The 14,407-nt window shown below is 47.7% G+C and overlaps 1 protein-coding gene across 8 annotated transcripts in view; it reads left to right on the forward strand.

Moving 5' to 3' along the window:
- The first annotated feature begins 1,405 nt into the window (after window positions 1-1,405).
- Window positions 1,406-14,407, forward strand: part of TCAIM (T cell activation inhibitor, mitochondrial) — a 32,581-nt gene continuing 19,579 nt past the window's right edge. For all 8 annotated transcript variants that reach the window (XR_013639923.1, XR_013639924.1, XM_078875681.1 and 5 more), the window contains exons 1-4: window positions 1,406-1,944; window positions 6,116-6,251; window positions 8,765-8,903; window positions 10,960-11,092. Coding sequence is in view for 6 of the 8 variants with exons in the window: in XM_078875681.1 (XP_078731807.1) it covers window positions 1,901-1,944; window positions 6,116-6,251; window positions 8,765-8,903; window positions 10,960-11,092 (452 nt within the window). In the remaining 2 variants the exon portion in view is untranslated. The remainder of the gene's footprint in view (window positions 1,945-6,115; window positions 6,252-8,764; window positions 8,904-10,959; window positions 11,093-14,407) is intronic.

Raw genomic sequence — 14,407 nt, forward strand, 5'->3', positions numbered from 1 at the left:
GGTTTCCCCGAGAACTCTGATTTCCTCCGAGAAGAAAGCAATCACTAATATTTGGAGTTGGCGAAATACGTGTCAGGAGCCTCCTACAAAAGAGGCCTGAAATAAATGGAATGTAAAGTGTAATAATAGCACTTGAATTACTGTGTTTCAGGGGTGGGGAACCTTTTTTCTACCAAGGGCCATTTGAATATTTATAACATTATTTGCGGGCCATACAAAAGTATCAACTTAAAACATTTGCCTGTTATATTTGGTCAAACATTTAATTAACTCACCCCTAATGTGATGGCTGGAACTGCTTCTCTTTGTCGAGGCGTGTGGTGATGTTAGCTGGCATTGATGATGTTGCTACTCGCAACTGCTTTTCCAGGTTTGCTCCGAGATTTATTGAATTTCGAGTCCCGCCTGCGGTTGCCTTGGCAGGGCCACACCAAATGGTTTCGCGGGCCTTATACGGTACACATGAAGGCAATATAACCTGGTATACGATACATTATACTCTATATCCTCACAATGATTATCTATTAGTCTAGGTTATAACTATGTTTGATATTATAATCTACACGATCACGGATTTGAAATTATGCTCTATTTTACCTATATGATTGGATATAATAATCTAGTTCAAAGGTCAGCAACCTGCAGCTCCTGAAGGGCTGCTAATTGATTAAGGACGACCGTCTTGTATCCACGTGCATTGTCGCTCTTCAAATATTGAATTGGAAGAAAATACTTTCTTGTTATTTTGGTTGCCGACCCAGGGTCTAGATCAGGGGTGGGGAACGTCCGGCCCGCGGGCCGTACGAGGCCCGCGAAATCATTTGGTGTGGCCCTGCCAAGGCAACCGCAGGTGGGACTCGAAATTCAATAAATCTAGGAGCAAACCTGGAAAAGCAGTTGCGAGTAGCAACATCATCAATACCAGCGAACATCACACGCCTCGCCAAAAAGAAGCAGTTCCAGCCATCGCATTAGGGGTGAGTTAATTAAATATTTAACCAAATATAACAGGCTAAATTTTAAGTTGATAATTTTGTACGGCCCGCGAATGATGTTATAAATATCCAAATAGCCCATGGCAGAAGAAAGGTTCCCCACCGCTGATTTAGGCCTTGGTTTTCACATTCACTGGACACATTGTGAAGTTTTAACTGAATTGCAATTGGTAATACATAAATGACTAGATTTCTCTCTACAGAGTAATAATCTTTATATATCCCGCAGGAATCCGATGAGGTATGAAGCTCTATTTCACAGATGACCAGTAAGGGGCCGTACATAAATGACGTCACGCGCTAACCACTACACCACCGCTCCCCCAACACACGCGCGCACGTGCGCAACGTTTGATGAGCAACACAGAAGCCGTGGTCCATGAGCAGTGCTGGGGTGGTACCCAGAGGAAGACGCCACGCCCCACGTCCACCTCCACACCACCGCCGTGTTTAAGGCGGTCGGTAGGGGCTGTTGTTGTTATGATGCGAGGTGGTCGTTGTGTCGTCCGACGTTCCGCTACGATGCAACTTGCTCCCCTCCGTTCACTTGGTGGCAGCCCGCAAATGGAATAAATCTTACGACGTTACATTCAAAGGGGCCGCGGTGGATTTCGTGAGCGTTGGGGAGTCGGATTTGCCTGTGACATGGGATGACATGGTTATGTTGGTGGCGGCCAGGACAAGTACAATCGCGGTGGGCTACGTAGCGGAGCGAAAGAAGTTCAACACTCGCGTCAAGATAATAATCGACGATCCGGGTCCGTTACCGAGGCCAGATTTTTTGTTTGTTTTTGTGTATGACAACGAAGGCGTTGCGCTACTTGACGAGATAGCAACGTCGCTTGCGGCGGATTTGGCCAAGTTTGCGTGATTTTGTTGTCTGCCTCTCCGTACGGACACTCACGATGCTCAAGCACTTATCTGCGCTCTCGACACCCACGGCAGCATGGTGAGAGCTGACGGTCATACACACACCACACACACCACACACACACACACCACACACACACACCACACACACCACACATACCCCACACACACCACACACACACACCACACACACACCACACACACACACCACACATACACACCACACATACCCCCCACACACACCATACACACCACACACACACACCACACACACATACCACACACACATACCACACACACCACACACACATACCACACACACCACACACACCATACACACACCACACACACACCACACACCACACACACACCACACACACCACACACCCCACACACACACACCACACACCCCACACACACACACCACACACACACCACACACACCACACACACACCACACACACACACACTACACACACACCACACACACACCACACACACACCACACACACACCACACACACCACACACACACCACACACACACTGCACACACCCCACACACACCACACACACACTAAACACCACACACACCACACACACCCCACACACCACACATACCACACACACCACACACCCCCACACCACACACCACACACACACCACACCACACACCACACACACCACACACACACCAAACACCACACACCCTACACACACTACACGCCACACACACACGCTGCACGCCACACACACACTACACATACACACCACACACACTACACACACACCACACACACACCACACACACACACCACACACACACACCACACACACTACACACACACCACACACACCACACACACTACACACACCACACACACTACACACACACCACACACACACCACACGCACACCACACACACACCACACACACCACACACACACCACACACACACTGCACACACCCCACACACACCACACACACACTACACACCACACACACCACACACACCCCACACACCACACATACCGCACACACCACACACCCCCACACCACACACCCCACACACACACCACACACACACACACCACACACACACACCACACATACACACCACACATACCCCCCACACACACCATACACACCACACACACACACCACACACACATACCACACACACATACCACACACACCACACACACATACCACACACACCACACACACCATACACACACCACACACACACCACACACCACACACACACCACACACACCACACACCCCACACACACACACCACACACCCCACACACACACACCACACACACACCACACACACCACACACACACCACACACACACACACCACACACACACCACACACACACCACACACACACCACACACACCACACACACACCACACACACACTGCACACACCCCACACACACCACACACACACTAAACACCACACACACCCCACACACCACACATACCACACACACCACACACCCCCACACCACACACCACACACACACCACACCACACACCACACACACCACACACACACCAAACACCACACACCCTACACACACTACACGCCACACACACACGCTACACGCCACACACACACTACACATACACACCACACACACTACACACACACCACACACACACCACACACACACACCACACACACACACCACACACACTACACACACACCACACACACCACACACACTACACACACCACACACACTACACACACACCACACACACACCACACGCACACCACACACACACCACACACACCACACACACACCACACACACACTGCACACACCCCACACACACCACACACACACTACACACCACACACACCACACACACCCCACACACCACACATACCGCACACACCACACACCCCCACACCACACACCCCACACACACACACCACACACACACACACCACACACACACACCACACACACACCAAACACCACACACCCTACACACACTACACGCCACACACACACACTACACGCCACACACACACACACTACACATACACACCACACACACACACCACACACACACCACACACACACCACACACACTACACACACACCACACACACTACACACACCACACACACTACACACACACCACACACACACCACACACATACACACCACACACACACCACACACCACACACATACACACCACACACACACCACACACCACACACATACACACCACACACACATACACCCCACACACACACCACACACACTACACACCACACACACACCACACATGTTTTTGTTGCGAAGCAGTTTGTCGGTCACCTTCACCCACCCACACAACCTCCCCCCACCCACCCACACAACCACCCACCTACACAACCACACAACCACCCCCCACCCACACAGTGCACACACAGTACACACACAGTATACACACAGTACACACACAGTATACACACAGTACACACACAGTATACACACAGTACACACACACAGTGCACACACACAGTATATACACACACAGTATACACACACAGTACAGGGGTTTAACTCTATGGGTCCGTAGTTTTTGTGTTGCATGACCAGTCGCACTGTGGCTTGTCTTCAATGCATCTTTATGGGGTTTTATGTATCTCTGTGTGTCTCTTGGTATCTCTGAGTATATGGGTCTCTATGAGCCTCTCTGTGTCTATGAGTATCTCTTATGTGGGTCTCTATGTGTCTCAATGCGTCTCTGTCTCTACGGTTTTACTATATGGTCCATAGTTTGTGTTGCGTGACCACAATTGCAGTGTGGCTTGTCTTCTTCAATGGGTCTCTGTATCTCTGTGTCTCTTTGTATTTCAATGAGTATATGAGTCTCTACGTATCTCTATGAGTCTTTCACTCTGTGAGTATGTCTGAGTGGGTCTTTATATATCGCTACGTGGGTCTCTGTATCTCTGTGTGTCTCTACGGGTTTGCTATATTGTGCAAAGTTTGGGGTGCATAACCACAATCGCATTGTGCCTTGTCTTTAATCCATCTCCTTGGGTCTCGATATCTCAATGCGTCTCTGTGTCTCTATGGATCCAGAGTGTTGGTGGTTGGGCATGGCCACAATCGCACTCATGTGGCTGTATCTTTAATTTTCCATTCATGAAGGAGATCTTGCGTTTTGACCTGTTGATGACGGGTACGATGCGGCTGGTGGTCGCAGCAGCATTGTTACTCGCTTTTGAACACATTCCTGCGGAGGGAGCTGGTAGGAACGTCGGGTTGCTCGGTCAATGGCCAGGGTCAACGGCGGCGTGGTGTATTCTGCAAATATGCCCGACTGTGAGGGCGGGCACAAGCCGGCGTGAGTAGGTTAAACGTTGAGTTTTATAAGGGCACCACGGGGTGACCAGCCCCTCCCTACCCAGCCCCACCCCTCCCACCCCCCACCCAGCCCCACCCTCCCCACCCAGCCCCTCCCCACCCTCTCCTCCCCACCCAGCCCCTCCCTCCCCACCCAGCCCCTCCCTGCACGACGGATGGCTGGTGGAACCAGGTGGTTCCTACCACTTAACTCATCACCATAAACATATTTGACGGTACATTAACATTTTCAGTTGTTGTAGACTGTACATGTAAGTCTGTAGAAGTGAAAAAGTTCTGATTTTTAAAAATGCCGTTTTTGTATGAGTTTCCTAAATATTAGCTTGGGGCTACATGGAATTGAATGTGTGGTGGTGGATTGTGTGGATTGTGGAACATGTAGGTGGTAAAACTTTCATGGCGTGGATCAATGTGGGTGAAGTGTATGGATGGTGGAGCATTGCCGATGATGGGTCGTGTAGGTGCACTACAATGCTGGTCGATTGTGATGACTGAATATCGTGTAGATCGGTACATTCCAATCTTTCTGGATCCGTGGACAACAGTTAGCACTCATCATGCACCAAGAACATTTTTCTAAATTAAAACAACTCCAGAACACTGTAAAATGTCAACTAAAGGGCCATGCAACTGAATTGCTTTCTAAAACTATACAACGTGAACAGCGGTGCAATTGCCAGTACAAAATGTTGTGTTTTGTCAAAAGATACCGGAGTATCTATAAAACCTCCGCGAACAGGTCCGACCACTTCCCACGGCCTTACGCAGGTTGGCGTGGCCGGTTGAACGTTCAACCGATGGATCGCGTGGAATGGTCAGTTGTGTGGATGCTGCATCGTTCGTCCGGTGTGATGTTGCCGGCAGGTGTCCTGTACCCAGGCTGGCGCTGGTGGCATGGCGAGGCCTCGCGAACATCTCCGCTGCCGACGTCACCAACGCCCTGCGTCCGTTCTACTTCGCCGTGCATCCAGACTTCTTCTGCCAGCACCCGCGAGAGAGGGCGAGCTCCCCCTTGATCATTTATATTTACGCGTCTGATGTTCGTCTTGAACTCGTAGGACACTACTGGTTAATGTTATACAGTTTCATTTCAGTTTCATTGATTAGGTATAACCCTGTGAGCCATGCGGCTCTTGACTCGGGTGCAATCGCAACAAAACAAAAACATGAACAAGAAACATCTCAAAGTGACTACACGCAACAGAAATATCCTGGAAAAAACGGCAAAGTCTTCCAGAAAAAACACCTTATTTCAACGCTGTGTGCAAAAATCCCAGCGGGATGCACGTCAAACAATAACAACCATAAGACGATGTAGATTAACGTTATCAGGCCAACTCTGTACTACAACAGACAAACATGGCTAAACCAAAACTTTTAAAAAACACAAAAATAAAGCTATAAAAACAATGTAACAGTGATCATAGGAACTGTGATTCAAATTTTACAATACATAACATGTACGACCAAACTTTGCAGCCATAGCTGGCTGCATGAGTCACTCCATAACAGCAGGAGTATCAGTAGCAGAATCAAACATTTTCAATACACCTTTAAAGATCAGCACATTATAATCAAAACTCAAGATCATACTTTGCAGCGGTCATCCGGAACGATACATATGTAGGCTTTTACGACCAGTATTATCATTCATAATTCGTTCCTCTTGGTTTAGGTCGTTTAGAGTAAAATCGTAGTTTTTAACTATTGATGTGAAAAATGTTGCTTGTCTTCAACATTCCAGTTTTGCTGGTAAAGCAAATCAGTTTGCATGTCTGCCCACGTGACACTTCAATTGTTCGGCTTTGTCAGGTGGTCGATGGTGATAGTTCAACATTTTCATTACACCCACACGATGATCTAACCCAAAAAGAACTAATTATGAATAGGGCCATTATATAACTGTTGTATGCAATGCTATATTTGGGATTTATTTCCCAAACTTTATTGTGTTTATGAAGCGTTTAGATGTCTTCATAGCGAGAAAGGCTCCGCTTTTCTCCGGTGTAAAAACTGGGGTGGTAACAGGCTGATCTGAGCACGGCGATGTTATCTTGAATTTTTAAGACGAATTATTTTCCCAAAGTTATTTCTATTGGTGCAATATAGCGGCAAATAAAATGCAAACTAAAATGCCACATGTCAACGTTTAACGTAATGCAACAACATTTATGGAGTCGAGCAGTGGGTGCAGTGGTTATTGCAGTGCCCTGTGAACCCAGTTGACCTTTCTTGGTGACAGCCTGAACCAGTGGCTTATTGTTACCTGAACAAGTCAGTGGTGACTGGTATCTATACCGGTCTTCCCTACACCGACCTGCGCCAACCAGCATTGCGAACAGACTAACGCCCCATGACGGGGGGTGCAGCAACCAAAAATAACAAGAAGAGACATTTTTTTTTCTTCCGAATTTGGTAAACAAAAAAAACCCTAGATATATCAAGAGACGAAGGTGCATGTCAATACGAGATGCGGCGGTCCTTCATAAATAATGTCGCGACGGTGTTAACTAGAACACCTTCACACATTATTACACCCGTTTTGACCTCCCTGCACTGGCTTCCAGTTTCACATAGAATACAGTTTAAAATCCTATGGTTCACTTACAAAGGAGTGAACCATCTTGCCCCAGCCTACATCATTGACATGCTGCACCCATATGTCACCTCAAGGTCCCTAAGATCTGGGCATGATGCAGATCTTCTCTGTATTCCCAGGTCGAGGTTTCGGTCTATGGGAGACCGAGAATTTCCCCGTGTAGCCCCTAGGCTATGGAACGCTCTTCCACGAGATATCAGGATTTCTGAGTTTGTAGATATTAAAAAAATGCACTTTGAAACTGATTTATACGCTTCCGCTTATTAAATGATTAAAAAAATATTTATAATATTTTCATACTGAGTGTCTGCTGCTGCTGTGTCATTTACAGCGCTTTCAGATACTTGATGAAAAGCGCTATATCCATATAATTATTATTACTACGACCAACACTGGCACTGGAGGTCTTCACGCAGTCGTGGAACTCCTGAGGGTTGTAAATGATTCATATGAATAACATTCATCACGTAAATCGGAAGAACTTGAGCACATGCTGTCAATTTGTTTCATTGTATCGTGCACAGGGGAGCGGTGGCGCAGTGGTTAGCCCTTTGTGTTATGAACATCGCAACCTGATTTAGATTCACAGCCACGTCGAACATCAGTGGCACGTGAACATCTGAAGCGGTCCTCCCAACATGCCCAATCCTCCCCTGAACTGACCAGCTTTGTGAAGTATGTTCAAACAATTCCCATGATGGATATGGCGTGTGGGAGGCCTTCATGCAGTCGTAGTACATTGACAAGGGTTGTCCATTATTACTACTACTACTACAGCATTTACATGTCATAATGTAAAGCATCTACTTGGGGGGCACAGAAGCGCACGAAGGGCTGCCTGTGCAGCGGGATAGAGGTGGGTGCAGCCGGTTCTGTAGGCTGACTGACGTTACGTCGCGTGGTGCCTTGTGCAGGCGGTGAACGAGAGCTCCCTGAAGCGGCTCAACGGGTACCTGGAGAGCCTGCAGAGGCCGGACACTCGTGCTCCACACCCGCTGCACGTCACGTTCTACGTGCGCACTACGCAGGCGCCTCCTGCCGCCATCAGCGCCGGTGAGGGACACACGCCTCGGCCGTCACCGCCTGCACCACCACCGCTTGCATCATCGCTGCCTCCGCTATCAATGCCGGCAATGTCACCGTGCTGTACCATCACTCTGGCAGTAATGCTTGCACCATCAATTGTATGCGCCATCATCGTGTGCAATCGCTGCACCATCACCATCACAGCCATCATCTGCGACATCTTTGCTAACATCATGCTGGCCTTCAGCATCACCAACTTCAGCGTCACTGCCTTCTTCGTGACCAGCTCCATCATATCCACCACTGTCCCGTTGGTAGGTCTGGTTAATAGATTTGGCAGCAGAAAACAGACTCGCAATTAAGCAACACAGTACATGGACACTAAAACCACTCTGAGGCAACCAGATAAAGCCTATAATCTAAATCAGAATACCAGTCGGTATTGCAGATCGAAACTTGGTACAACACAAAAGTTTCACGAAAGCCGACCGACCAATGCAAAGATGACAACACACGCACGGAGAAGACGAAGGTTATCCATACGTTCACGTAAGGGTGGCTCGATACAACTTGGCAGCAAGTCGGATTGAAAAATCGCGCCTCTGTTCCCACAAGTGCTGCTGGACGGGAGTTGATCGCCGTGGCTTGGTGATGCCATTGGCACCATCGTACCGGGTGGGGGGGGGCTTGTAAGGGTTTCGTTGTCTTCGTGAGGCAGGGTTTGGGGGGGGGGGATTGGCAGCGCTTTTAAATGATCCAGAATGATCGACCATAATACGATGTCGATCATTATTCATCAACTATTCATCATTTCCCTTACCTCCGATTAGCACAGTTGGCTACGTACGGTGCGAAAGACGTTCAACATACAAAGAACCTTGCTGTTCACAAGCGAGGACAGACGCACTCGCCATGTCGTTCGGTTGCCGATCCCACCCGCCAAGCTCCCCACCCTCCCCACCCTCCCCTCTCCATTGGTCATGGTGCAGTACGGCAGACCCGTCAGCCCCCACCCCCGTCAGCCCCCACCCCCGTCAGCCCCCACCCCCGTCAGCCCCCACCCCCGTCAGCCCCCACCCCCGTCAGCCCCCACCCCCGTCAGCCCCCACCCCCGGTCCACTCAACTGCCTCGGTCACGCATGTGCAGTTTGGCACTCGTTGAAAATGAAACATTATTTTCACGGATTTTGGCGCCACATGATTTCTTAGTGCTCAATAAAATAAGTATTAGCAAGGGATTGTGAATTGTCAGTCAGCTACAACGCATTTCCATCCACCCACCCAGGCCCACAGTGAGTTTTTGGTTTGCTGTGTCGTAGAGATCCAGCAAGCTCGTACGAGAGTGCCTTCGAGAGAAACCGGTAGCAGAGCGCGGCTCTCGAAGTGCCCTGTGGAGGCCCTTTTGCCAGGAGTTACGTTGACAAGCAAGCACATTTTTAAATCCTTTATTAAATCCTTTATATTAAGTTCACTTGCTTGCTTGCTTGCGCGCTTACGACCGTGCAAATCTTTCGGTCGTTTTTTAACCCACTTCCCGTGATCCAATCGAGCTGACATTTTGCACAGAGACTCGTTGTGCGTGACAATTAATTTTCGTGAAAAAATTTTTCCAAAATGTTCCACTTTTTAGGAATTTTTTTTTTTCATATTTAATTTAAAATACCAATGTGATAAAAATGAAACTCTTACTCAAGAAAAACAGAAATGAATAATAAAATAAATCCGATGCCACGCATATAAAGGATTTATAGTGAAAAACTTTGTTTTTACGGGTTAATTTTTTTACAATTTTGAAGAACGTTTCGCTGGAGATTATGATTCTGCTGATACCAGTGATAGTCCAAGTAATGTAATTTATCATGCTAGCAATGTTGTTGATGATGACGCCACTGGTTATGATAAAGATTACCTCGATATTAAACATTAGTATGGTGTTGATGATGCCAGAGAAGATATGGATGATGTTGATGATGCCGTTACTGCTGGTGATGCTAACAGATGACCGAGATGTTGACGATGCTGGTGTAGATGTTCAACAACGAGGATAGCGATGTTTGTGGCGATCCCTGCTGTGGCGCTGCAGGCTTCACACCGGTGAGCTTCACGCTTCTCTCGGGCGACCTCGTGGCCACCGTGCGAGACATCCTGAGCTCATGCCGCCTGCCCACGCAGCACCTAGCCGGCCTCAATGTGCGTCACTCTCCCGCTCCCGACAGGTGAGAGCTGGGCGGTCAGTTTTACTGACAGCAGTGGTTGCCTGATGAAGTTTGATGGGGGGGCCTCGTTGTAAATTAAATTCCTTCCCTTCACTGTGTTAGCCATACCTGTCAACCCCTTATCAGTGCCTACCTTATAACAGACCAATTCCGACCTCATTGGTCACCCCGTGCCCCCTTTAAAAACCCCAACGTTTATCCTACAAAGTCCCATCACAAGGGAGAAGCACAAACAAATAGGCGTTTTTTTTTGCCCGTATTAAAACGGCCGTGTGCCGTATGGACTTCAAAACTCAATTTTGAAGCATAATTGGTAGCAATACTGGCAGTGATGCTAAGGATTGGATTACCTCGTTGCTTGGTTTGCCATGGTATTTGTCACACGACTATATTACATGTCACGACATTACGATTATACTGGTAGGAACTCACTGGTTACACCAGCCCACAGGGGATTATTGTGTCCGTCCATCCATCGTGCAGGGAGGGGCTGGGTGGGGAGGGGAGGGTGCGAAGGGGCTGGGTGGGGAGGGTGGGGCTGGGTGGGGAGGGTGGGGCTGGGTGGGGAGGGGAGGGGAGGGGCTGGGTGGGGAGGGTGGGGAGGGGCTGGGTGGGGAGGGTGGGGCTGGGTAGGGAGGGGAGGGTGCGAAGGGGCTGGGTGTGGAGGGGAGGGTGGGGAGGGGCTGGGTGGGGAGGGTGGGGAGAGGCTGGGTGGGGAGGGGCTGGGTGGGGAGGGGCTGGGTGGGGAGGGGCTGGGTGGGGAGGGGCTGGGTGGGGAGGGGCTGGGTGGGGAGGGGCTGGTCACCCCGTGGTGCCCTTATAAAACTCAACGTTTAACCTACTCACGCCGGCTTGTGCCCGCCCTCACAGTCGGCCATATTTGCGGAATACACCACGCCGCCGTTGACCCTGGCCATTGACCGAGCAACCCAACGTTCCTACCAGCTCCCTCCGCAGGAATGTGTTTGTGATATCAGTTTTGCATAACTTTGTAGTTGTATTTTGCATTATCGTATTGTTTTTGTGTTTTGCTGGACTTCCAATAAGAATAGAACATTTAGTTCCAAGTTCTCCAATTGCAGTTCATTCAAATTAAGCCTATCACAAGGTTTCTCATCACTGCAACTTTCTATCAATGTATGATGCTTATAATAAAGCACATGCTGTTAGTTAAACAAAACTCATCAAATTGAAAGCGCTACGAAAAATGATGACAATCGTATAACCGCAGAGCCGTCAATTCCTTAAAAAGTATTGTAAATTACAGATATGATTGGTAATAACCCCATTATTTAGACATTTAATTAATGTATTTTTGTTATTTAATAAATATCTTGTCAGGGAATAAAATACACATGAGCACTAAATCACGACATCACGATATTTTATGAAAACTGGCAGTGCGTTTATTGCCAATATTACGCCGTACAAATAAATATCGGAGTACAATAGAACTCTTGATAATTTGCTAATCTCGGCATTGCATCTTCATAAATAGTCAATATTTCTGAGAATTAAACAGATGGGGCTAAAGCCTCTTGACGATGGATGGGGTATTTTTTGTTCAATAAATGTAAAAAGCAAGTGGTTGGTTATAAGGACCTGCTCAGGAGGATGACTCATGCAGCTATATTTTTCATACAGCTATTCTATGTGTACAGCTACTGTATATAATTCACACAGCTGCAAGGCACATAATAGGTGCAACATCATTAAACCATTCATACTATGTATAATTCTCACGGCTATATAATTCACACGGCCACGAAGCTATACTACTTATACCGCTATACTTTAACACAGCTGTATACAGGCACCCCTCTACTTACAAACGAGTTAGGTTCCAGAGGTCTGTTCGTAAGTCGATTTGTCCATAAGTTCAACTTTACTCCTGTCGATTCCAAACATATTTTACGGTATCTACACGAAACACGGGGAATGGGTTTAAAAGTTGTATAATCTCCTGTAGATGCCACTTGTTCGTCATGTTCTGCAGATGTAGATGCCACTGATTCTTCATGTTCTGCAGATTTTAGATGCCACTGATTCTTTATGTTCTGCAGATGTAGATGCCACTGATTCTTCATGTTCTGCAGATGTAGATGCCACTGATTCTTCATGTTCTGCAGATGTAGATGCCACTGATTCTTCATGTTCTGCAGATGTAGATGCCACTGATTCTTGACGTTCTGCAGATGTAGATGCCACTGATTCTTCATGTTTTGCAGACGTAGATGCCACTGGTTCTTTATGTTCTGCTGATGTAGATGCTAATTCCCTTTGGTGCTCGTGTTTCCTCTCTACTCTCTTGAAAAACTAACCAAGAAATGCCTGCACAGTTGCTCTCTTCTTATCTTCATAAATCAACTTGTTAACGGGCAACAGCTGCCGACACCTTAGACACCCTTTCAGTGTTTGGGTCCTGAGACTCGAAACAAGCCAGTGGTTGACACCGAACAACCACCGCCATCCATTGCGCGGCGGTTGAACTTACAACTCTTGGTCCGAAGAGGCAATTGGACATACGGACCTGCTTTTGTGCTTTTACCATCTACATGGCAGAGGCTCGGTCTCATTAGCAGCAGTTGCACTTTAACAACTCTGGCACCCCCCCCCCCCTCTCAGCCAGTCTACATAACAAAGGCTCAGTCCTTTGTTATGTAGACTAGCCGTAGTTTCAAGCCACACCAACCTTACCATAATAATAAAAAAGGGGGCCTGTCCTAGCCCACCCCCCCCCTCAACCAGTATATATACGGGGTAGTATCTCTTGGAATCTCTCATTTACTTGATACAGCAAGCGTGCTGTGACGGTTCCACCTGAAGACGGAAGCTTGTGTTGCCTCCGAAACGTCGTGATTTTTATTTTTATTTTATTTTACTTTCATTAATTTAAATTTTTTTACCTACGTGACTTTACCGAAAAAACCTAAGAATATGAATCCTTGCAGTCACGAAAGCTTCAAATCTAGAATTAACGGACAGGTTTGTTCTCTGAAAGTTTGTAAGTCAATCTTTGTAAGTAGAGTCGTCCTTGTAATTTGCACAGTTGTACCAATCGTGCCACGTACTAATCGCGTGGTGACGCTATTCCCACCAGCTCTACTCTTTAGCCAGCGATAACATTAACACAACTATGCTGTTAATTTGACTATACGGTACCATTCACAGAGCAATACTCTTAACACTGCTATGTAATTCATCCATGCTGTTAAGCCCGCTACGCCTATTCCGGTTGAGGCTCAAGACGTTCCGTTTCTCCTCTCTGTCTACGACTGACTGCCTCGTTCTCCACACAAAGCCCACTGCTTCTGT

This window comes from Lampetra fluviatilis, chromosome 42 (genome assembly GCF_964198595.1).
Source record: "Lampetra fluviatilis chromosome 42, kcLamFluv1.1, whole genome shotgun sequence".
In the NCBI taxonomy this organism is placed as follows: Eukaryota; Metazoa; Chordata; class Hyperoartia; order Petromyzontiformes; family Petromyzontidae; genus Lampetra; species Lampetra fluviatilis.